Here is a 22221-nt window from a genome sequence, read left to right on the forward strand (position 1 = left end):
AAAAAAACCCAAAAAACAAAACCTGTAGCCCTGAATGTCTCTTGCATAAGCTTTTAAAGGCAAAATCCACATGTTTGGGTAGAGACCACGCCTTCACCAAAGTGTTATGCACCAGAGCCCGCGTCTCGGCGCCAGCGAAGCCGCTGTCACTATCGCCCATTACAAAGCCGCCAACTCGAAGCGTGAGCAGTTCCGGAGATACGTGAGAGGTCGGGGGTGCTGGACACACTGACCAAGGTGTTGGTAGCCTTATATGGAGAGCCAGAGAAACCTAATGGTGCTTTGGATCTTTTAAAGCATCACTTGGGAGCTGCCGCTCCAGAAAATGCAGAAACAGAGCTGCTTCGCCTAGAATTGGCAGGAATGAAAGAAAAATACGAAGCTACTCTAGAAGAAAATAAAACGCTGAAAGCAAAGCGTGCTCAGTATGAGCCACCTCAGGAGGAGAAGCATGCCGAATAGGATTCTTCTCAGTTGAAAAAACACTGAAAAGTGGCTTTGTGTGACTTGAATAGTTTGTATAGTATATAATCTTTTCTGGAAAGATGCTATAAAACTCTTTTAATATGTTAAGTTCACTTATCACAGTTTGTTATTAAACACATATATTTAGAATCACTAATAAAAAGTCAATATTACATTCATTGGGTCTTAAAAAGCAGGAGAATCCAAAGGAAATTCTCAAGGAAACCTAAACCGCCAACCAATTAATTACCTTAAAGGGTATTCTGTTTCTTAGTCTGGTTGAGAATGATGGCACTGGTTGTGGTTTAGCCCAGGAATTTTAGCATGGAGCTATATTTCTCGGTCTGGTTCAGGATGTGAGCATAGGTGCAATCATCCTTTACAATGACAACGGCAGTGGTTATATTCCTTTAGGCGGCTGGAGAGGTGTGTGACGTAAGATACTTTCTCATGAGTTTCCAGGAGTCTTCTGCTGTTATAGAATGCAGAACAAATAACTCTTCTTGGCCACCACTTTGCCTTAGAGAACTGTGTGTGTCAGCGTGTACTTTGACACCACGTTTCCCTTCTATGCAATCGTGTCCTGTCACGTATATTGCCTTTGCTCTGTGCTTTAATGAGTCCTAGTTGTACACCAGCCTTGCTCAGTTTGCTTAATAATGCCGTTACCATGACTGCAGTTTACATAACTTTAAAATAGGATCACCCTGATACGCTGCCTTACTGAACCGCTAAGTTGAGCACAAAACCAAGATAATATAATTGTGGGTCCAGGCACAAGCTGGGATGGGAAAAGGAATGAGCCATATATCGTGGAAAATTATAGTTTGTGAGTTTAATTCTGTAGTGCTTTTTTCCTCTCTCAAAATATTTTTCTAGCCTTCAGCTCATTTTATCTTCATTATCCCTGTGAAGTAGGTAGGGCAAGAATGAAAGGAGGTTGGGTGTTAGAATTTTAAGCCAAAGACTGATATTTAATACAATTTTGTTTCTAACCTTGGGCACATTGGTTAGCAACTCGAAGATTCACCTTCCTCAACTGTTAAGTTAGAAGACGATCTTTGCTGCCTACCTCACAGGGTGGTTGTGAGGGTTGAATGAGAATGTATGTGCAAGATATGTAAAAGGTAAAGCACTATATTCCTGGTTGTTTAAAAAAAAGTGTTATACACCAAACAAATCAAGCTAGGAGAGGATACTCCTACGGAAAGTGTTACACATCTGCAGAGCATACTGTCCAGGAGAACCATCAGGGACAATCAGGACCCAATTACAAAGGGGAAGCATGACTTCCCTGGAGCTTAACAACTCCTGACACATTCACAATCCAAAGAATGTCCTCTATCGCCTCTAGAGTCCTCAGAAACTCCCCATCTTCTACTAACTTTTACTAAGATGCCAAGATGGTGTCACTTAGACCCAGTATCCTTATTTCACTTTCACCGCTAGCAACTTTTCTCACCGCCAGAGATTTCCCCTGCACAAGACAGCCTCTGGTCACTCTGCCGTTCTTCTTTCACCTTCCCTTAACTTACCCCTCACCCTTCACCCCCAAGCTCCAGGCCCCATTCTTTCCCCAGCTCAGGATACTAGATAAGCTCTGACTGCCTGGCTCACCCTTGCATCTACATTTTGTGAGACTCCTGGGGGCATTATGGCTTTCATGTGTGCTCTCTTTTAAACCTGTCGTCTGCCGGTTTATTTCATGGCCCCAGTGATGAAGTTCTCAGAGGGAAAAGTCTGGTCCTAGCTCCAAGCTGGAGGTCAGGACCTTTCTGTCCCATTGGGTCAGCCCTGGACAGCTCTGCCCTCCACGTAATTCTCCTGCTGTTAGATCTGTCCTGGAGAACAGGCCCTCCCCTTCCTCTTCACCTGCCTGAAACCAGTGATCGCCTGGCTGTGGGTCAGCAAAGGACCCCAGACTCTGAAGTCACTTCCTCATCTGCTGAGGTCATTTCCTGAACTGCCCTGGTCACGCCTCCCTCCCCTCAGACAGTGAGATGTTCCCTGGGCTCTGAGATGACTGCTGTAGAAAATGAGGTGAATTAGCCCAAAAGAACGCTTTCTTCCATGAAGGAAAGCTGAAGAGAATGCAAGTGCAGAGGGCAACGATAGTGAGCACTCACACCTTGGTGCCCTGGCAGATCCGTAATCAACACTGGAGTCCCCGGGTACTGGGCTTGCATTCTGCACCACCTGCAGAACCCGCTCTCGAACTTTCAAGCTTGTACAACCTCAGGAGTGTAAGCACCAATCCAGAAAACATTCAAACACATAGTCATATAAAAGAAAGAAAACATTCTCATGTCAGCGGAAGCAGACAGACTAGCACTCCCAAGGAGACTGAAGGCAGAAGGGGTTGGAGCAGCAAATCTTCTGTAGTCACAGCTAGGCACTGGAGATACCAGCCAGAGCTGGACAGGAGAAACAGCCGTGGGGCTGGGAATGGGCATCCTGACTGTGCAGCAACCTATTGCTGATGCAGTTGGGGCTTGGGGGTACATGCAGTTTGCGTGGGAATGGGCGACTGTGCCGGGGCCTGGTATGTGGGTGATCCAAGATGAAGGCTGTCAACCTAAAATGGGGGTGAATATGCGAACAAGGACACCAGGTTATTGGAAACAAATGGCCTTCGGTGTCTGAAAAACGAATATACATACAGAGACAAAGGTGACTGTTGTCGAGGCAGTTTAATCTCCGCACCTGGGGTGGTGCATCGCCATTCCCCCCAGAGCTGGGCACCCGGGGCAGGATGGTCTGCTGGGGTTTGTACTCCCACCCAAGCCATCCCTCTGCCTTGCGAAGGAGTCATAGCGGCTTTTCCAGGGTGATGGAGGGATACAAGGAAGTTGGAAAGCCCTCCGGCCACCGGCGGAGAGTTGCCACTCCAGCGGGTCCACCCTTGAACTCCTTCAAGCGGGGGGCTGGTGGCAAAGGCACACATCCGGTAGTCACAGTTTACAAGCCAGGAAGCAAATAGCCCCGGGAAGCACCCGTGCAGGACGGCGGCCGTGGGCAGGAGGGGGTCCCCGCGGCGTGCCAGGAAAGGCCGCTTGGCCTCCCAGGGTGACGTCAGGCCCGCTTCCCCGCCAGGCCCGCCCGGGCCCGCGAACCCGGGACGGCGCGCCACTTCCGCGTACGTCACACCCCCGCGCCGCGCCGCCGCCGGGCGTCGTCGTGTCGTCATCGCGCCGCGCCGCCGCTCGCGCTCGGCCCCGGGGACCATGGTGGAGTTGGGCCGCGTCCCGGTGCGCGACCCGGGCGCGCTGCTCCCGGAGGGCTTCTGGGCGGCCGTGGCCGTGTGGCTGGAGAGGCCGCAGGTGGCCAACAAGCGGCTGTGCGGCGCCCGCCTCGAGGCCCGCCGGAGCGCCGGGGGCCCGGGGCCGGGGCCGGGGCCGGGGGCCGGGCCGGCTCCGGGCCCGACGGGCGGCGGGCGCGAGCACGAGCACGGGCACGGGCACGGGCGCGGCGGCCGCCGGCGCGGGGAGGCCCACGCTGCGGGCCCCGGCCAGACCCCGCAGGCCGCGGATCTGGAGGGGCTGTGGGAACGCTTCTCCCAAAGCCTGGCCGAGGACAGTCCGGAGATGCTGGCCTTCCTCACCGGCCCCGGGGAGGCCTCGCGGCCGCCAGCGCCGGCCCCGCTCCAGCTGGTTCTCAGAACCCTCATCCCCAAAGCCTGCCCCCATCGCCTGGCGTCCCCGAGGAGAGAAATCGTCGTGCAAGGTGAGAGCCTGCTTGCTGCGCGGCCGAGGGATATGATTTCGCTTAAAACGTTGTAAGTGAACTTCATGTCAGTGAGAAGACACTGAGGGCCCCCGCAGCGCCCGTTCCTGCGGAGGGCTAGAGGGGCTCTAGGTTTTGGGGTGTGTCTCGGGGGTCTGGGAAGCTTGCGGACAGAACCGGATGTTGACTGATACACGGGAGTCTGGCCGGCGGACAGAGGGGTAAGTCAACTTGGTGATTGGATGGATGGAAACCTGTCAGCCATCAGGACCGGTAAAATTTCAGACGTTTATTTTGACTGCCCTTGACTTTGAGACCAGTCACTCCCTGCCTCAGTGGTCTGCTTGAGTTTCCTGCTGCTGTAACAGGTTACCTCAAACTCATGGCCAAACCCAGACAACCCAATTACTTCTCTGAATTCTGTAGGTCAGAACTCCTGGCTTGTGGTACCTTGCTCTGGATCTCTCTTCCACTACCAGAATCCAAGCGCTGGCGGGCTTGGCTTGTACTAGGAGCTCCTGGGAGAGGGTCCACTTCCGTGCTCCCGGGACAGGCAGACCGGGACAGGCAGAGACTTTTTTCGTGGTTGTAGAGCTGGGTTCCTGCCTCCTTGCTGCCTGTCAGTTCCTAGAGGCCATTCCATGGGTCTCTGTAGGGCTTCTTACAGCTCGGTTTTGGGGGATGGGGGTGGTCTCAGGCTTGGTAGTTCTGCCTCCAGCTGTTCATTGCCCACAGGATACCAGAGTCCCCTCCCACCGAAGGTCTGCTACCTGAATCACATCGGAGGCTGGGAACGTGGCTCAGTGGTAGAGCACTTGTCTAGCTTGCATGAAGCCCTGGGTTCGCTTCCTTAGTACCATGTAAACAGAAAAAGCCAGAAGTGGCATTGTGGCTCAAGTGGTAGAGTGCCAGCCTTGAACAAGAGAAGTTCAGGGACAGTGCCTAGACCCTGAATTCAAGCCCCAGGACTAGCAAAAGAAAACAAACAAAAACACATCAGAAATATCCCTTTTGCCGGGTAACAGAATGTACTGCTGAGTACTGAGCATTAGGGTGTAAACATCTTTAGGCCTGTCTATACTATAGGCTCCTGTGCTTTCTTCCTTTGCCCTCCAGGTCTTTCTTTCTAAGACTTCTTTGGGCCCTTTTCCAAGGGCTGCCACAATTTTTCAGTCCAGTCTAGCTAGAAATCTTCTAGCTGTCATCAGTGATGTCATAACCTTGATCTTCCCGCTTCCTGCCCACCAGACTGAGAGTGTGCCCAGGGAAGGTATGCAGGGCTGGGGGTTTCCTCCGATTGCCACTTCCTAGCCCCTTCCCAGCCCTTTTTCTCTCTGTTGCCAGTGAGCCCTTCAACTTCTACTTGCTTTCCACATTCTTTAGCCTGCAATGCAAGGTGGTTTCAGTCTGTTTTCTTGGTTTGTGACATAAGGTGTATGTTCATTTTTAACTTCAACTCTGCTCTTATCTCGGAAGCAAATAAAAGCAAGCCTTAAGTTTCCACACACCTTGGTGTAGTTGAGGATCTGTCATTGAGAAGATGAGTGCAAGATAGCCCGAGCCGCAGGCCCCCAGACTCCGATGGTCGGCACCATTCTGAGTGAGTCACCACGGCAGAAGGTAGCACCTGCAGCAGACGCTCAGCCTGTGCGGAGCCTCTGTTCTCTCTGCTCTGCTCTCAGGTCAGGTCAGCTCAGGTCATCTCCTCGCCTCCAGCACGTAGCTGTTGAAAACAGCCCTGTGCACCTTGCAGTGTCTGGGAGCAGGGATGTGGTGCCACACAGGATGGAGGCTCGTCCCCACTCCTGGGGGTGAGGAGGCTTCTGGGGACGGAAAGCACTGTGGTTTACTCCTCGCCTATGTTAATTCTGCTGTAAATGAGCCAGATCTAAGCAGTTGTGACCTGTCTTCTGTATCCTTTTTTCCAGATGTCTCCAGGGGAACTGCAACATTTTTACCTTTGGGAGAAGACAGTGAGGGGAACTTGAGGGTGCAGATGAGCAATGTGTATCAAATTCAGCTCATTCACACCAAAGGAGAATGGTAAGAACTGCACTCCGCTTCCTCCTGCAGAGCAGTTTACAAAGATGTGTGTGTCCTGTCTGTGGCACAGGGGAGACGTATGAAAGCATCATGTCAAGAAAACACTGAGCGGGCTGGGGATATAGCCTAGTGGCAAGAGTGCCTGCCTCGGATACACGAGTCCCTAGGTTCGATTCCCCAGCACCACATATACAGAAAACGGCCAGAAGCGGCGCTGTGGCTCAAGTGGCAGAGTGCTAGCCTTGAGCGGGAAGAAGCCAGGGACAGTGCTCAGGCCCTGAGTCCAAGGCCCAGGACTGGCCAAAAAAAAAAAAAAAAAAAAGAAAACACTGAGCCCCTGCTGAGTGGGCAGACTCCGCACGGGGAGCAGGGGCAGAGCTGCGGGGTCACCCCCACCCTGTGTTGGTTGGGCAGAAGTGTGGGTTTGCAGCTCACGCAAGAAGAGACAGTTCTGTTACCACATCCAGATTGTTTGTTTCTTTGGTAAAATATTTTGTAATTATTGATGTCTTTCTGTTCTCTTTTGCTAAACAAACGTAACTGATAAATAAGAAAACCAGCCAGGCACCAGTGGGTCACGCCTACAAATCCTAGCTACTAAGGAGGCTGAGATCTGGGGATTGTGGTTTGAAGTCAGCCTGGGCAGGAAAGTCTGTGAGACTCTTATCTCCAGTGAACCACCAAGAAATCTGGAAGTAGAGCCATGGCTCAAGTGGTACAGTACTTACTAGACTTGAGCAAAAAAGCTTAGGCAGCACCCAGGTCCCGAGTTCAAGCCACAGGACAACTTGCACCAAAAAAATAAACAAAAAAACAAAACCAGCCCTTCTTTTTTTGTTGTTGTTGGTTATGGGGCTTGAACTCTAGACTAGGCCCAGGTGCTGCCCCGCTCTACCAGTTGAGCCATAGCGCCACTTCCGGTTTTCTGGTGGTTCATTGGAAATGAGTCTCATGGACTTTCCTGCCCAGGGTGGCTATGAACTGTGATCCTCAGTTCTCAGCCTCCTGAGTAGCTAGGATTATAGGCGTGAGCCACCAGCATGCCGCTGAAACCAGCCCTTCTTAACTTGTGTTTCTCTTGTTTTCAAAGGTTCATATCTATTTTAATTTTCTGTCCAGAGAAATGGCATTCAGATGGAGTTATACATCCTAACCCCGCCTGGCTTGCGGAAGAGCTGCTGCCCAGGATGGCCAGGTGGGCTGTGGAGAACAAGAAGAGGGAATTTAAGAGCACACTTTCTCTAATTTCCATCATGAACTACAGCAGGACCTACCAGGAGCTTAAAGAGAAGTACAAAGACATGGTGAAGGTAACACCGGTGGGACATCTGGGGAGAGCTGCGATGGCCTCATCCATCCAGGGGCTTCTTCAGATCCTGCTAGAATAACCGCTTACCCATGAACCTTCTAGCATGTTCCGATGCCAGCATGGAGGCCAGGGACACTGTCCTCTCTAGAGAGCAAAAGCGAGATTTTCCATCGGAAAGTCCCTGGACGTTTAGTGAGATACTGTATTTCCGTGACCTTTGCTGTAAGCTTGAAGATGCTTTACAAAGAAAGCTGCAGCGCACAGGGGCAGACCACCGGGAGGAAGGAGCGTCCGGGCGTCCGTCACAGGTGCTGCGTGACTCCGCCCCCAGGGCCGCGGGCTTGGCACCACGCTGGTCACACCTCCACTCACCTCCCGCCAGGCGCTGGGGGGCGGTGGGCTCCCTCCTGTGCCTGTGAGGGGCGCCCAGGGAGGCTGGGGTCCAGGCTCACCGGGCTCGCGTCGCGTGCTGCTGCACACAGTCAGCATTGACCCCGGCCTTGGGTTTGCGCTGCCCACTGCCACCCGCGTTTGCACTGAGCTTTAGGGCGCCTTGGAGAGCAGCCTGCCGTCATCGGTGCTGGGCCTCGCCTCTGGTGTGCTGGGAGGGGGAGGCAGTGACCGCTGGCCGGCCTTCCCTCAGGCTCCGTCTGTGCCCCTCGCACTTACCAGATGAGCAGCGAGGACCACCAGCATGAGCCCTCTCTGTGGGGCTCATCTAGCAGCTTGCAGACTACATGGGTGACACTGCACCCAGCATGTCCAGTGACCACACCAAGACTGTCTTTGTGTCAGTGTCTTATTGTAAGAAACTAACTAGGACCAGGCATGGTGGCTCCCTCCTGTCATCCTAGCTACTCAGGAGGCTGAGATCTGAGGATTGCAGTTCAAAGCCAGCCCAGGTAGAAAAGACCGTGAGACTCTTATCTCCAAGAAGTTGGTAGTGGAGCTGTGAAGTTAGGAACCTGTGCTTTGGGAATGAGCTTATTTTTTATTTTGTTGCATGACTAGTTCAGTTTGACTTGTGCTCTTCAGCAGTTCTGTGAGTACTGTGGAGTGGGGATATCGCAGAGAAATTTACACATGCTTGTGAACGTTTCTTAGGTATGGCCTGAAGTCACAGACCCTGAAAAGTTTGTCTATGAAGATGTGGCCATCGCGACGTACCTGCTGGTAAGCAAGTGTCCACAGACTCACACCTAGTGTGGGCCTGCAGAAGCTGCCACAGCCGGTCCCACCATCGGCAAGCACACTTCCCAAGTCCCCCGCTCCTGGTGGCCCTGCTCTGCTTATCCCGCAGTGTGCTCATGTGCAACACGAGTGGTGGTTTGCCTTTTCATGGGACTTTTCCATGGTGTAAAACAAATTGACTGGATTAGAGCCAGAACCACAGGTCACCGTGGGGCAGGAACCAATGGCGTGTATGTGTGGTTTATTTTGTTTTGTTTTGAGCTTTTTCTCTAAAAGCTAGCACTCTACCACCTTGAGCCATAGCTCCACTTCCAATTTTTAGTTGGTTAATTGGAGATAAAGAACCTCACAGCCTTTCCTGTCCAGGCTGGTTTTGAACCCCAATCCTCGGATCTCCACCTCATTAATAGCTAGGATTGTGGATATGAGCCACCAGTGCATATTTCTTGATTATCCAAATATATAAATCTTAAAGGATGTATAGAAAAAAAGCACGAGGGCTGGGAATATGGCCTAGTGGTAAAAGTGCTCGCCTCGTATACATGAAGCCCTGGGTTCGATTCCTCACATATATAGAAAATGGCCAGAAGGGGCCAAGTGGCAGAGTGCTAGCCTTGAGCAAAAAGAAGCCAGGGACAGTGCTCAGGCCCTGAGTCCAAGCCCCAGGACTGGCAAAAAAAAAAAAAAAGCATGAGGATGTGACCATTAATCTGTAAACTCATGCCCAGAGATGAGGATTTTGTGCCTCTGGAGATGCAACCCAGGGCCCCATATCTGCTGGGCAAAAATAAGCTGTACCCCTGAGCACACCCATCTCTGAACATGGTTTCCTGATACAGAAGAAGCTTTGGTGCCCCTACGGCGTCAGGCTGGAGCAGTGCTGGTCCTGGCATCCCTGGCCAGTGCCCTGAACACAGTCTACCGCCTGTGCTGCCCTTGTGCCTGGATGCCCTGCCGGACTAGGACTGGAACCCAGGGTCTGGAGCGTGCTCGGCTGGTGTACTACCACTGAGCTACACCCCCACCTCTTTAGTTTTATCTTTATGTCAAAACTGGGTCTTGGCAGGCTAGCCTTGAACTATTGATTCTCCTGCCGGTGACTTCCCAGCATCTAGGGTTCCCAGTGGGCACCACCGTGCCTGCTAGAATTATTCTTGAGTGGAATGATTCACTGGCTGGCTTTCCCTTGCCTCTCCTCTTTCTCCAGGTCCTGTGGGAAGAGGAAAGAGCTGAGAGGGGGTTGACCGCGAGGCAGTCTTTTGTGGACTTGGGCTGTGGGAATGGCCTCCTGGTGCACATCCTGTGCAGCGAAGGGGTGAGCAGGACCCGGGAGCAGGACCTTGACCACGGCCGTGGGGCCCCGTCCTTGGGAGTGACCTTGACCATGGCCGTGGGGCCCCGTCCTTGGGAGTGACCTTGACCATGGCCGTGGGGCCCTGTCCTTGGAAGTGACCTTGACCACGGCCGTGGGGCCCCGTCCTTGGGAGTGACCTTGACCACGGCCGTGGGGCCCCGTCCTTGGGAGTGACCTTGACCACAGCCGTGGGCCCTGTCTTGGGCCACTGTGCTCGCTGCACACCCTCTCCCTTAGGCGTCCACTGCGGTGCCCGGGGACTGCAGCGAGCCATCCACACCAGTCCCCTGCCCCCTCACTGTGCGGGGCCTCGTTAGTTTGTTTCTGCGCACGTGCTAAGCTTGATCTCTCCTTTCTCAACCTGATTCTTTCAGCACCCAGGCAGAGGGATCGATGTCCGAAGAAGGAAGATCTGGGACATGTATGGACCCCAGACTCGGCTCGAGGTACCGGCTTAGCCCCTCCCTGGATGTCAGCACATGGGTCTGTCCCCTGGCGGGGGCTCTTTGAGCAATGTCTCCCGTGGGCGAGTCAGCTAGACGTGCTTGCCCCCCAGGGCCGCCTTCGCGTTCATCGGAGTTCTCTGAGCCTCTGACTGCATGAAACAGTACTCGCTGAAATGAGTCCCAGGAAATAGAAACAAGAGAAAAAGAGAACTAGGGTGTGGCTCAAGTGGTAAAGTGCTAGCCTGAACCAGAAAGCTAAGCAAGAGCACAGGGCCCCGAGTTCAAGTCCAGTCCAGGAACCCACAAAAAGAGAAGGCGCAGCAGGACTGATGGAGGGGCTTTGGATTTTGCACAGCCTCTGGTTACAGGGAAGACAGGACCTGGCCTGCAGCTAGAGGCCCTGCCCCCTCCCCTGTGCCTGTTGTGCAGGAGGAGGGGAGGGGAGGGGAGGGAGGCACCTGCAGGAGTGTCTCTTGGCCTCTCCGCATAGGCCGGCATGTTCAGACATCGGGCAGGTAGCGACCCACCAGGCAGCATGTTGGCGTGGCTGCCCTCCCCCCGTGGCGCCGTGGGTGTGGTGCTCCTTGCGCCCACAGCTTAGCTGCTGCGGGGTTCGCTCTAGGCTCCCCATCTGCGCAGTTCGGTGCCCAGGTCAGATGAGGTCACAAGAGTGCTTTTCATGACGCTCGTGAGCGTGGAGAGTGCAGTGGGCCGCGGCCTGGGGCTGCCCGGCCGGCACGCCCACACCAGCCTTCCCCCCGGCCCGGCCGGCACGCCCACACCAGCCTTCCCCCGGCCCGGCCGGCACGCCCACACCAGCCTTCCCCCGGCCCGGCCGGCACGCCCGCACCAGCCTTCCCCCGGCCCGGCTGGCACGCCCACACCAGCCTTCCCCCGGCCCGGCCGGCACGCCCACACCAGCCTTCACCCGGCCCGGCCGGCACACCCGTGCCAGCCTTCCCCCAGCCCGGCGCCAGCCGGTTCCCGTGCTCATAGCAGGGAAGCCTGAGACGGCGTCAAACACCTGCATTCTCTCTTTAGTCTGTACACACACAGCACAGTACCATATCACTGCTGTGTGCCAGGGGAGGCTCTGTGCCTGCGTGGGTGGACCACAGATTCAGACACATTAACAACGCCAGGCTGGGCTGGGGGTCCGTGAGCAGACCAGGAGGACGCACAGGGCGGGAGGACTCACAACAGCAAGACTCACAGGGCGGGAGAACTCACAGGGCGGGAGGACTCACAACAGCAAGACTCACAGGACAGAAAGACAGGGCAGGAGGACTCACAGGGCGGGAGGACTCACAACAGCAAGACTCAAAGGACAGGAGGACTCAGAACAGCAAGACTCACAGGGCAGGAGGACTCACAACAGCAAGACTCACAGGGCGGGAGGACTCACAACAGCAAGACTTGGCGGGAGGACGCACAGGGCGGGAGGACTCACAACAGCAAGACTCACAGGGCAGGAGGACTCAGAACAGCAAGACTCACAGGACAGAAAGACAGGGCAGGAGGACTCACAGGGCGGGAGGACTCACAACAGCAAGACTCACAGGGCGGGAGGACTCACAGGGCGGGAGGACTCACAACAGCAAGACTCACAGGGTGGGAGGACTCACAACAGCAAGACTCACAGGGCGGGAGGACTCACAACAGCAAGACTCACAGGACAAAGACTCACAGGGCGGGAGGACTCGCAGGACAGAAGGACTCAGGGCAAGAGGACTCACAACCGCAAGACTCACAGGGCTGAAGGACTCTCAGGGATAGTTTCAAGTCCTGGGTCTCTGCATCTTTCTCTGGGTAAGAATTGAAGCCAGGTGCTGGAGGCTCCCAGCTGCACCAGAGGCTGCGATCTGAGGATCGCACGCACTTCAGAGCCAGCCCAGGAAGGAGCGTCTGAGAGCCTCTTATCTCTGATTAACCCCCAGAAAACCGGAAGTGGTGCTGTGGCTCAAGTGGTCGAGCGCTAGGCTTGAGCTGAAGAGCTCAAGCCCCATGACCAACAAAGGTTAAAAAAAAAAAAATAATAATTGAGGGGCTGGGAATATGGCCTAGTGGCAAGAGTACTTGTCTCGTATACATGAAGCCCTGGGTTCGATTCCCCAGCACCACATAGATAGAAAATGGCCAGAAGTGGCGCTGTGGCTCAAGTGGCAGAGTGCTAGCCTTGAGCAAATAAAAAAGCTCAGGCCCTGAGTTCAAGTCCCAGGACTGGCCAAAAATAAATAAAAATTGAGATTGTGACCTGAAGTCCCAAGGAAAACAGTTGGCCTGGGCGCCCCACAGCACCAACGTGCCTGTTGTTTCTGGGAGCTTCCCGGCGGGTGCTTCAGCCCTGACAGACGCCGTCCACCCACGGGCTTCCCAGAGCCCGCATTTGGGCCAGCTGCCAAGGAGAGTCGGGTTTGCGTCCTGTCTGTTTCCCAGCCCTTGCCTCCTTTCTCAGTGCAGGGAGCAGCAGGTCATGGTCTCCGCTGTCCCATGCTCCCCGTGTGCGTGCTTGTGTTCCGTGGCCTGGGGGCCGGGGGCCGGGGCCGCCGCGCTGTCTCATTCTCCGCCTTTCTCCAGGAAGGCGCCATCACCCCTGACGACAAGACCCTCTTCCCCGGCGTCGACTGGCTGCTGGGCAACCACTCGGACGAGCTCACGCCCTGGGTGCCCGTCATCGCGGCCAGGTAAGTGGCTGCGGGGAGCCGGGAGCGTCGCTGTGGCCGCGTTGAAATGGGCGTGATGCTCCCCGTCAGTCCCTAGCTAAGACACGCAGAACTGCCACGCACAACTGACCCTGTGTCTCCGCTGGCCAGCACTGACGAAAGCGCGTCGCTGCTCTCCAGCGTGAAAGCGGTGTCGCTTCTGGATGATTTTTCTCTGACCCCAGAGGTTTGTCCTCAAGGGGGAAAATCTGTTAGGAACGCTGACACGGCTTCAACCCCGGTCCTTTGTGAGCGAGGGCTCAGTGCTGTCAGGATGAGCTGCGTGTGTCCCCCGGGGACTGGGCGCTGTCAGGATGAGCTGCGTGTGTCCCCCGGGGACTGGGCACTGTCAGGGTGGGCGCTGTGTCCCCCGGGGACTGGGCGCTGTCAGGGTGGGCGCTGTGTCCCCCGGGGACTGGGCGCTGTCAGGGTGGGCGGTGTGTCCCCCGGGGACTGGGCACTGTCAGGGTGGGCGCTGTGTCCCCCGGGGACTGGGCGCTGTCAGGGTGGGCGGTGTGTCCCCCGGGGACTGGGCGCTGTCAGGGTGGGCGCTGTGTCCCCCGGGGACTGGGCGCTGTCAGGGTGGGTGGTGTGTCCCCTGGGGACCTGGTGGGTGCTGTGGGGGATGCGGCATGCCCCTGGGAGCTGCTGTGAAGCCGAGAATGGGCTCCATGATACTCACTGCTCAGGCTCCTTCGGCCACGCCTCTTTCTGTTGCTGGGTCGGTCGTGGGGCTTGAACTTGGGCCTGGGTGCTGTCGCTGATCTCTTCACCTCAAGGCTAGCACTCCACCACTTGAGCCGCAGCGCCATTTCCAGTTTTCTGGTGGCTAATTGGAGATAAGAGTCTCGTGGACTTTCCTGCCTGGGCTGGCTTTGAGCCACAATCGACCTCAGCCTCCTGAGTAGCTAGGATGACAGGCGTGAGCCACCAGCACCCAGCTCAGCCATGGCTTTTTTAAAAGGCACCGTGGAGAGCCCAGTCTTCCTTGACAAGAATATACTGAGGGCAGGGAGTTGCTTTGTTCATGAGTATTGCCAACTACGCTGCCACGTGGACATTAGAATTCCCTCGGAGAAGGCTGTCATTCACATTTTTACGAGGCAAGCACTCTACCACTAGGCTGTACTCCCAGCCCTCATTCACATTTTTATACGAACAGCGTCCTGGTCTTGGGTGCACTCGCCATGTTGGCGCGTTCTGCTGACTGAGTGCGCGACTCTCCTTTCCCGCGGCTGCTCTAGGTCCTCCTACGACTGCTGCTTCTTTGTTCTCCCCTGCTGCTTCTTTGACTTCGCCGGAAAATACCGCCGGAGGCAGAGCCAGAAGACGCAGTACCGGGAGTACCTGGACTTCATCCGGGAGGTGGGGCTCTCGTGCGGCTTCCACGTGCAGGAGGACTGCCTCCGGATCCCGTCCACCAAGAGGGTGCGTCCAGGCCGCCATCGCCTGGTGGGGTGTGGCACCGGGACCAGGGGCAGAGAGCCACCGTCCACGCGGGGACCGGGGGCAGAGAGCCACCGTCCACGCAGGGACCGGGGGCAGAGAGCCACCGTCCACGTGGGGACTGGGGGCAGAGAGCCACCGTCCACGTGGGGACTGGGAGCAGAGAGCCACCGTCCACGTGGGGACTGGGGGCAGAGAGCCACCGTCCACGCGGGGACCGGGGGCAGAGAGCCACCGTCCACGTGGGGACTGGGGGCAGAGAGCCACCGTCCACGCGGGGGGGGGGACGACCAGGGGCAGAGAGCCACCATCCATGCGGGGGGGACCGGGGGCAGAGAGCCACCGTCCACGTGGGGACCGGGGCAGAGAGCCACCGTCCACGCGGGGGGGACCAGGGGCAGAGAGCCACCGTCCACGTGGGGACCGGGGGCAGAGAGCCACCGTCCACGTGGGGACCGGGGCAGAGAGCCACCGTCCACGCGGGGGGGACGACGACCAGGGGCAGAGAGCCACCGTCCACGCGGGGACCGGGGCAGAGAGCCACCGTCCGCGCAGTCAGGCCTTGCCCTCCGCGTCTGCGCACGGTTCTCAGCCGCCCTGTGTTTTGGCAGGTCTTAGCCTTGTGAGGAGAAGGATCTGGGGAATGGCTGGTTTAGGCTGGTTGTCTTCCTGCTTTGAGGCTGGAGTCTGGCGTCCTTTCACTTGTGAGAACCATGGACTCACCCGTGCCTACACCTGTAATCCTAGCTGCCCAGGGCTGGGAGGGGGACCCCAGGCTACAGCCAGGCCGGGCAGAGAAGTCCACGAGACTTGTCTGTCTAATCAGCCACCAAGAAGCCAAAGTGGCCGAGTGCCAGCCTTGAGCAAAATGTACTGAGAGCACAAGTGGCGGTGCTGCCACAGACATCCCTGGTTGATGGCAGCGTGGTGCGCGTGTGCTTGGTGCGGGCTCTGAGCCACGCCCAGCAGAGGGCAGGGGCTGCTCTGCTCTCAGCAGTGGGAGCCACCGTGGAGCAGGTGCAGGGCTCAGAGGCTGTGGCTGGATGAGCCAGCCTGGCTCCGTGGCGTGTGCCAGGGAGGAGGGGCACACCTGGGGTGGGGCGCGAGGCTGCTGGGCCGGCCCGCACCGTCCACAGTGCTGAGGGGCAGCCCGCGCTGGCGGAAGTGGGACACCCCGGCCCTCACCCACACCAGGCCCCTGCCAGGTCCACGCAGGGCCTCGTTCTCGGCCTCGGAGAATGCCCTGGGGTCAGGCAGGCAGGAGTGGTGCGGTTCTGGGGCTCAGGTGCTGAGCTCAGTAAGCGTGGACAGTGTGTAGTTGTCCTTAGGTCCTTGATGGGACTGCCATGGGCGTGCGCTGTTCTAGCTTTAGCTCTGGGTGTCTGTGTTTTACTGGAGTTGGAACTCAAGGCGTGGGGGTTGCTCTGGCCTGCTTGCTTGGCCACATCTCCAGCCCTGCTTTTTGCCAGGCTTAGTTTAGAGATGAAGGGTTCCAGGGTTTACTGATGGGGCTGGCTTCAAATTGTGCTCCTCTAAGCCTCCTGAGTAGCCAGGAATAGAGACACCTAGGTTTCTGTCTTCAAGTCACTCGTCACGGTTTCAGCTTTTCCAGTTGGGGCTTCGGGGTTCGGCTGTCTCTCAGTAGTGGAGAGCACCTCCCTAACGTGCACGGAGCCCGGGCTCCACGCCCAGCGCTTCAGGAAGGAAGTGTTCACGTCCCCAGCTCTTGCACAGTTGTGCTCTAGAGCCGTGGGTCCTAGGGAGGACCGTTCACCCACGGGCCTGCTCCCCTTCCACCGCAGGTGTGTCTCATCGGGAAGTCCAGGACCTACCCCGCCTCTGGAGAGGCCTGGATGGACGAGCAGAGGACCCGATACATCGACGGCAGGCGCTGCTGCCCCGTGAGCCCGCCCGGCGGTGAGCGCTCCCCCTCTGCACCCCGGGCGGCTTCCGGCAGCGCCGAGAGGGAGGCCGAGGCCGGGCCTGCGGAGCGGGGAGCCGAGGACCCGGCCGCCCGGCCCTGGCTGCCGGGATTCCGCCCCCGAGAGAGAGCCCCCCGCGTCAGGAACTGCGCCGCCCTCCCTCCGGGCTTCGTGGACCAGGTGGTTTTGCAAGTGGCGGAGTTGCTGTTAGGCGGGAAGAGGCCAAGCTCGGCAAGTCCTCGGGAAGGAAGTTCGGAGGCCTGGAACCCAGGAGGTGGGCTGCCCCCCCCCCCGCGGCCCCCCCCCCCGCGGCCCAGGCCAGTATCTCCACCACGGCGTCAGTGCTGGCCTCCGTGTGGCTGACTGGACCCGGCGTGGCGTGGACGTTGCCATCTGCAGGCGCGCTGCTGCCCAGAGCCACCTCTGCAGCCCTGCTGGCGTCCAGGGCGCGTGCCGACGTCGGTGTCCCACGTCAGAGGCCGACGTCCGACATCAGAGTCTGACAAGGCCGCTCGCTTTAAGTTTAGAAGTTACAGGGCCGGAAAAGCGGCCCCCGGATGCCAGGACGACGCGCTGGCTGTCCCCTTGAACACAGATCTGCTACATCTCAGTCAGCCACGCGTCCCCCGGGTTGTGAGGGAACAGTTATTCAGTGGCTTTGCAGAGCAGGGGGGCCAGACGGGGCCCCAGTGAGCCCCAGGGCCTGGAGGAGGCTCCCGTGGCCGCCAGAGGGCGGCGTGGCGCCTCTGCCTGCCCCCGGGACCCGACCGTGAGCGGTCGCAGGGAGCAGGCAGGGAGCAGGCGCCCCACTCCACCTCCACCTCCACCTCCTGGCTCCTCGCCGGCACAGGTGGGGGTGGCGGTGCTGACACCTTCCGCCCTGGGCCAGGCCAGCCTTCTCAGCGCCCGGAGAGTCAGTGCTCCCCTCCTTCCATCTCTGTCCTCTGCACGTGGAACGTGTCTGCTCAGGAGACCAGGCCTGAGCACCCCAGGGGCCGGTGGCTGGCAGGCACATCACGGATGACTTGGGCACCCCCTCTCTTCAGGAAGGGCGCTGAGCCACCCCAGCCTTTGGGGGTCTTTGGAGAGGGGATCAGGCCATATCCAGGCTTGGGGGGTCTTGAGGGAGCAAGCAGAGCCACCCCAGGCTTTGGAGGTCTTCAGAGAGTCGTCAGGGCCGCCCCCAGGCTTTGGGGGCCTCTGGGGAGCAGGCAGAGCCACCCCTGGCTGTGGAGGCTCCTGGGGGGCAGGCAGAGCCACCCCCCCAGATTTGGGGGCCTCTGGGGAAGCGACTGAGCCCCCGCAGGCTTGAGCGGCCTGGGGGTGCTGCCGGGGCCGGGGGGTTCTTGCTCTCCGACAGCGGGGACACACGAGCCGGGAAGCAGCAAGCACCCCGGCTGGAAGGCATCCGCTGGTCCCGCTGGTCACGCGTGTCACCGGTGTTTCAACAGAGAGCCTGTCCCTGGCGGAAGTGGCCAGGGCGCTGGACAGGGAGGCCCTGCAGCGGCTGCGGCGGGAGTGCGGGGGTCTGCAGACGCTGCTCAGGAACCGTCACCAGGTGTTTGAAGGTGAGCGCGGGTCGCGGGGGGCAGCACCGCAGCGCCCCACCCTGGCCACCTCGCGTGGGCCGAGGCCAGTCCAGGAGGGCCGGGCGGCCGGCGGCAGCTCTCCTGCTGGGCGTCACAGAGCCGTCTGGCTGGGGGGTGGAGTGGGGGGCTCTGGTGTAAGTTGCGGTGTGCACCAGGACACGCACACCTGCGGGGCGGCCTGCGCTTGCTGGCGGAGCTCCCCTCCCCCTGCCTTCCAGTAGTAGCGCCGCACACGTTGGTGCGCAAGGGTGTTTTGCTGAGATTTCCACACGCATGCCTATGGGGGTGCTGGGCGTGAAGAAGCAGGTGGTGCTGGGGGGAGCCCTGGCCATGCCCCCGGCGGGTGGGAAGGGGCGGCCCCCACACCCCGCCCCGGGGCCACCCAGCCCCCACTAGGCGTGGCTGTAGGTGATGGGAGGAAGCTGCCTACACCCGTGCCCGCCTCCTCGGTGCCTTCCCGAGGGAGGACAGATGGCCTTGGTGCTGAGGCCGAGAGGCCGGCCGCGGCCTCCTGGGGCGTGGGCCGTGGGAAGGAGGCCCGCAGGGCTGTCACGGCCAGAGGCACCGCTGTGTGCGCCCGCCCGGGGCCCGAGACTGAACAGTTCTGTGTGTGCAGTGGTGTGTCCCCACACGGCACGCACAGGCTGCTGTCTGGGTGTGAGCACGGGCTGTGCAGCTCCGTGTGTGCAAGCACCTTGGCAGCCTTGCACACTGCCCCAGGTGGCCCGGTGCCATTGGCGGCTAAACTGGGTTCCTGGTAGTGGCTCCCACTTGGGTGGGTGCTCCTGGTGCTGGTGGGCGAGCAGGCCGGAGCTGGGGGGCTGGAGCGGGGAGGGGGGGCAGGCTGGAGCTGGGGAGAAGGAAGGGGTGGGAGGAGACCCAACTCGACTCTCAGGAAGAAGCGGCTGCTGGAACCCAGAGTCTGACCCAGCCAGGCCAGGCAGCGGTGACTGGATCTGCACTTCTTCCGCGTAGCTTTAATCAGCGAGAAGACTCACTGCAGCCCAGGGACGGCTGGGCTGTGTGCTTCCCAGCACGTGCGTCCTTTGATTTCATGAAGGAGTCGCTTTTCTTTCCATCCATTACAAACAAGCACGTGTGAATCGCTTCTCAGGCGTGGGGCTGGGGGCACAATTAGTTTTGGAATCACTTCTGAGTTGGAGGCAGTTTATAAATGAACAGTCCAGCGAGAAACATGCAACAGCACCTGCCTGACCTCCACAGGGGGCAGCCGCGCGCACGCGCGTGTGTGTGTATGTGTGTATGTGTGTGTCAGTCTGGGGGCTGGTTGTCCCTGAGCTTTTGCTCAAGGCGAGCGCCCTTCCACTTGAGCCACAGTGCCACGGCCAGCTTTTGCTTGAGTGGTGTTTTGGAGGTCTGAGTCTCACAGAGTGCCCTGCCCAGGCTGGCTTTGAGCCGTGATCCTCAGGTCTCAGCCTCCTGAGTAGCCAGGAGTACAGGCGTGGGCCACGGGCGTGGCTTTGGCTCTTACACTGATGTGGCTGTGTGTGGTCAGTGAGTGCTTTTCCCTCGTCCCCGGCGCGGGGGGGGGGGGGGGCAGGACGCAGGCGCCACAGGGCAAGGACCCCCGTCCCCGCGCTGGCCGGCTCTGCCCGACCCCCTCCCGCCGTACCCGGAAGACCTGGGCTCTCGCCCAGGGTGTCCCCGCCGCAGTGTCCCCGCCACATCTAACCCCACTACCAGAGTTCCCGTGCCAGCAGCGCCCAGGCTCTTGGTTATCTGCACACCTCTGCTCTGAGCCGCGCCCTGTGCCGACGCCCGCAGGGCCGGGAGGTCAGAGCCGGTGACCGCAGGAGTAGATGGGGTTCCCGCGGGTCCATGGTGAAGCTTAGAGCCCGCTTCCCAAGGAGGGCCTGGCGGTGGTCGGACTTGGCGCCGGTGGGCAGGTGCTTCCGGGCTGCCCCTGGGGCGGGGGGAGGGGACGGAGCTGGCGCCCTGGGGTCCAGAGCAGGAGCTTGGCCGTGCCGAGCAGCCTGGGCGCCGGCTTTCGCCTCTCCAGGGCCCCCCGTGTCCTCAGCGATCCCCGCGTGCCGGCTGGGGTCTGGGCCCGGGGCCCCGGGGGAGGCCCTGGCCACGGAAGGCCACGTGCCCCCCGCACTGCACGGGCCGCGCGCCCGGGGCGGCAGGTCGGGAGGCAGGCCGCGCCGGGGCCCCGGGGGCGGCTCAGGCCGAGCGTCCGCCGTTGGCCGGCCCTGCCCGCGGGCCCGCCGCCACCCGCAGCCTGCCGTGCACGGGAGCGGGCGGGGGCAGGGGCAGCTGAGAGGCTCCCTTGTTCCTCCCCGCCGGGCGGTCTGCCGGCGGCTGTGCGGCTGCCAGGACAAGCAGCCGGGACCTGGCGCCGAGGCCGCGCTTCCTAAGGCACCGCCGCCTCTCAGAGTCAGCCGGGAGGGCGCCCCGGGCTGCCCCTGACCCCGGCTGGCCGGTGCCTTGTCCCCCTCCCCTCCTCCCACACGACCCCGCTTGGAGGTCAGCCCCAGCCACGACGGCCTCCGGCACCCGCCGCCCCTCTGGCACTGGTTCTGCAGACGTCCCGACCAGGTTCCGGGCCTTGGGTCCCCAGGGCCGCTGGCAGGCGTCCTGAGCGCTGCCGGCGGGGCGGCGCGGAGCCAGTGTGCAGAGGTGGAGGCCGCGCACAGCCCGGCCGGCCCCGTCCTCCCGGCGGGTGATGGGAGAGTCCCTGCAGACCAGCCCCCCGGCACCCGCCCCCCCACCCCGGTCCAGCCCCCCACCTCCCGCGGGTAGCCCTCTGCAGGACGGCCTGCCTCACCCGCCGGGGCCGGGGCCCCCGTGGAGTACCCCCTGCAGCGCCCGGGCCTCGGTGCCTTCCTGGGTTAACAACGTGGCCGTCTTCTGTGTTCCAAACCCCAGTTCTGCACGGTCGAGTCCGCATCCGAGACTGGAGACGAGAGCTGCAGAGGCCGAGCCCCGCCCCCGAGGCCTTCAAGACCCGCCCGTGCTGGTTCTTCACGCACCACCCCGACGGCTGCGCGCTGCCCGCCGCCAGCTGCCCGTTCGCCCACGGGCCCGGGGAGCTGCGGCCGCCCCGGCCTGCCGGGAGACACCGGCCAGCCCGGGGAGCGGCCCGGGGCGCCGGGTCTGCGGGCCACGCTCCCGGGCCGCCGCGTTCCGCCTCCTGTGACCTCTGAATTCCCCGCAGGCAGCCGGAGGCGTGCCCCCCACGTGGGACACCCCCAGAGCGCCGTCCACGCTGCCTCTTCCTGCTGGCCTGTGTGTTCCGCACCTCCCCCACCGGGCCTGGGGGGAGCAGCTCAGGCTGTAGCAGCCCCCGCAGAGCCCAGGGCACCCCACAAGAGCACACCGGCCCACCTGGTGCCCCCACACACACACCTGGTACACACACACACACACACACACCCCCGGCCGTCTGGCGCCAGCGAGGAGGACAGAGTGCAGAGAAGGCACCCACAGCATCTGGTGACGGGGGACAGGACCCCGCCGCTTCCTCTCCCCATCCCCTTCTCCAGACAGCCTCCCGGAAGTGGGTTTCGATCTCGGATTATTGTGTAGTTCTGTCTTCTTTTCAGTGCTACTAGGATTTGAACTAGGGCCTTGTGCAGGTGCTCTACCACCGAGCTGTGCCCCCGGCCTCTACACAGGCCCTCCCCCAGGAGGGAGGGCTCCCCTACACGGCCTCTCCTAGCTGTGAGGAGGCCAGCGGCCCCCATGATGTCTGGGTCCCCCACCCCACAGGCAGGAGTGTCCCCAAGCACCTGCTGGCTCCCCGAGTGCCAGGCCCTGGGGGTGGGGCGCAGAAACAGCTCGGCAGCAGGGACGAGGCAGAGGGGGGTTCTCCCCCCCCCCCCAGTCCGCATGCCAAGCTCCCTGCTGCCTTGGCGGCCTGGTGAGCCAGGCGGGAGCCATGGCCGCCGGCCACACTGGCAGAGGCGAGAGCCGGGCTCCGCGCCAGCCTTGCCCTGGCCCGGCCCCTCCACCCTGGTGCACATTTGACCCAGTTTGTCTTCAGCTCTGGGCCTGGCATCCTGGAGTGG

The 22221-nt window shown here is 59.9% G+C and overlaps 1 protein-coding gene and 1 pseudogene across 1 annotated transcript; both read left to right on the plus strand.

Annotated features, from left to right (window-relative positions):
• Positions 1-638, plus strand: LOC125364765 (annotated as a pseudogene).
• Positions 639-3673: 3035 nt separating this feature from the next.
• On the plus strand, positions 3674-21357 carry Trmt44 (tRNA methyltransferase 44 homolog). The gene is made up of 11 exons (XM_048364153.1): positions 3674-4188; positions 6117-6231; positions 7322-7541; positions 8645-8713; positions 9939-10046; positions 10460-10531; positions 13109-13215; positions 14478-14661; positions 16482-16875; positions 18053-18169; positions 21080-21357. Exons 1-11 carry the CDS (start codon positions 3690-3692, stop codon positions 21355-21357), a joined length of 2163 nt encoding a protein of 720 aa, XP_048220110.1. The 5' UTR covers positions 3674-3689.
• The last annotated feature ends 864 nt before the right edge of the window (positions 21358-22221 follow it).

This window comes from Perognathus longimembris, chromosome 16 (assembly GCF_023159225.1).
Source record: "Perognathus longimembris pacificus isolate PPM17 chromosome 16, ASM2315922v1, whole genome shotgun sequence".
In the NCBI taxonomy this organism is placed as follows: domain Eukaryota; kingdom Metazoa; phylum Chordata; class Mammalia; order Rodentia; family Heteromyidae; genus Perognathus; species Perognathus longimembris.

Excerpts from the sequence above, each read along its gene's own strand:
- Trmt44 (XM_048364153.1), top strand. The coding sequence starts at position 3,690 with ATGGTGGAGTTGGGCCGCGTCCCGGTGCGCGACCCGGGCGCGCTGCTC. Across the intron at positions 8,714-9,938 it reads CCATCGCGACGTACCTGCTG|GTCCTGTGGGAAGAGGAAAG; the intron begins GTAAGCAAGTGT and ends CTCTTTCTCCAG. Across the intron at positions 14,662-16,481 it reads GGATCCCGTCCACCAAGAGG|GTGTGTCTCATCGGGAAGTC; the intron begins GTGCGTCCAGGC and ends CTTCCACCGCAG.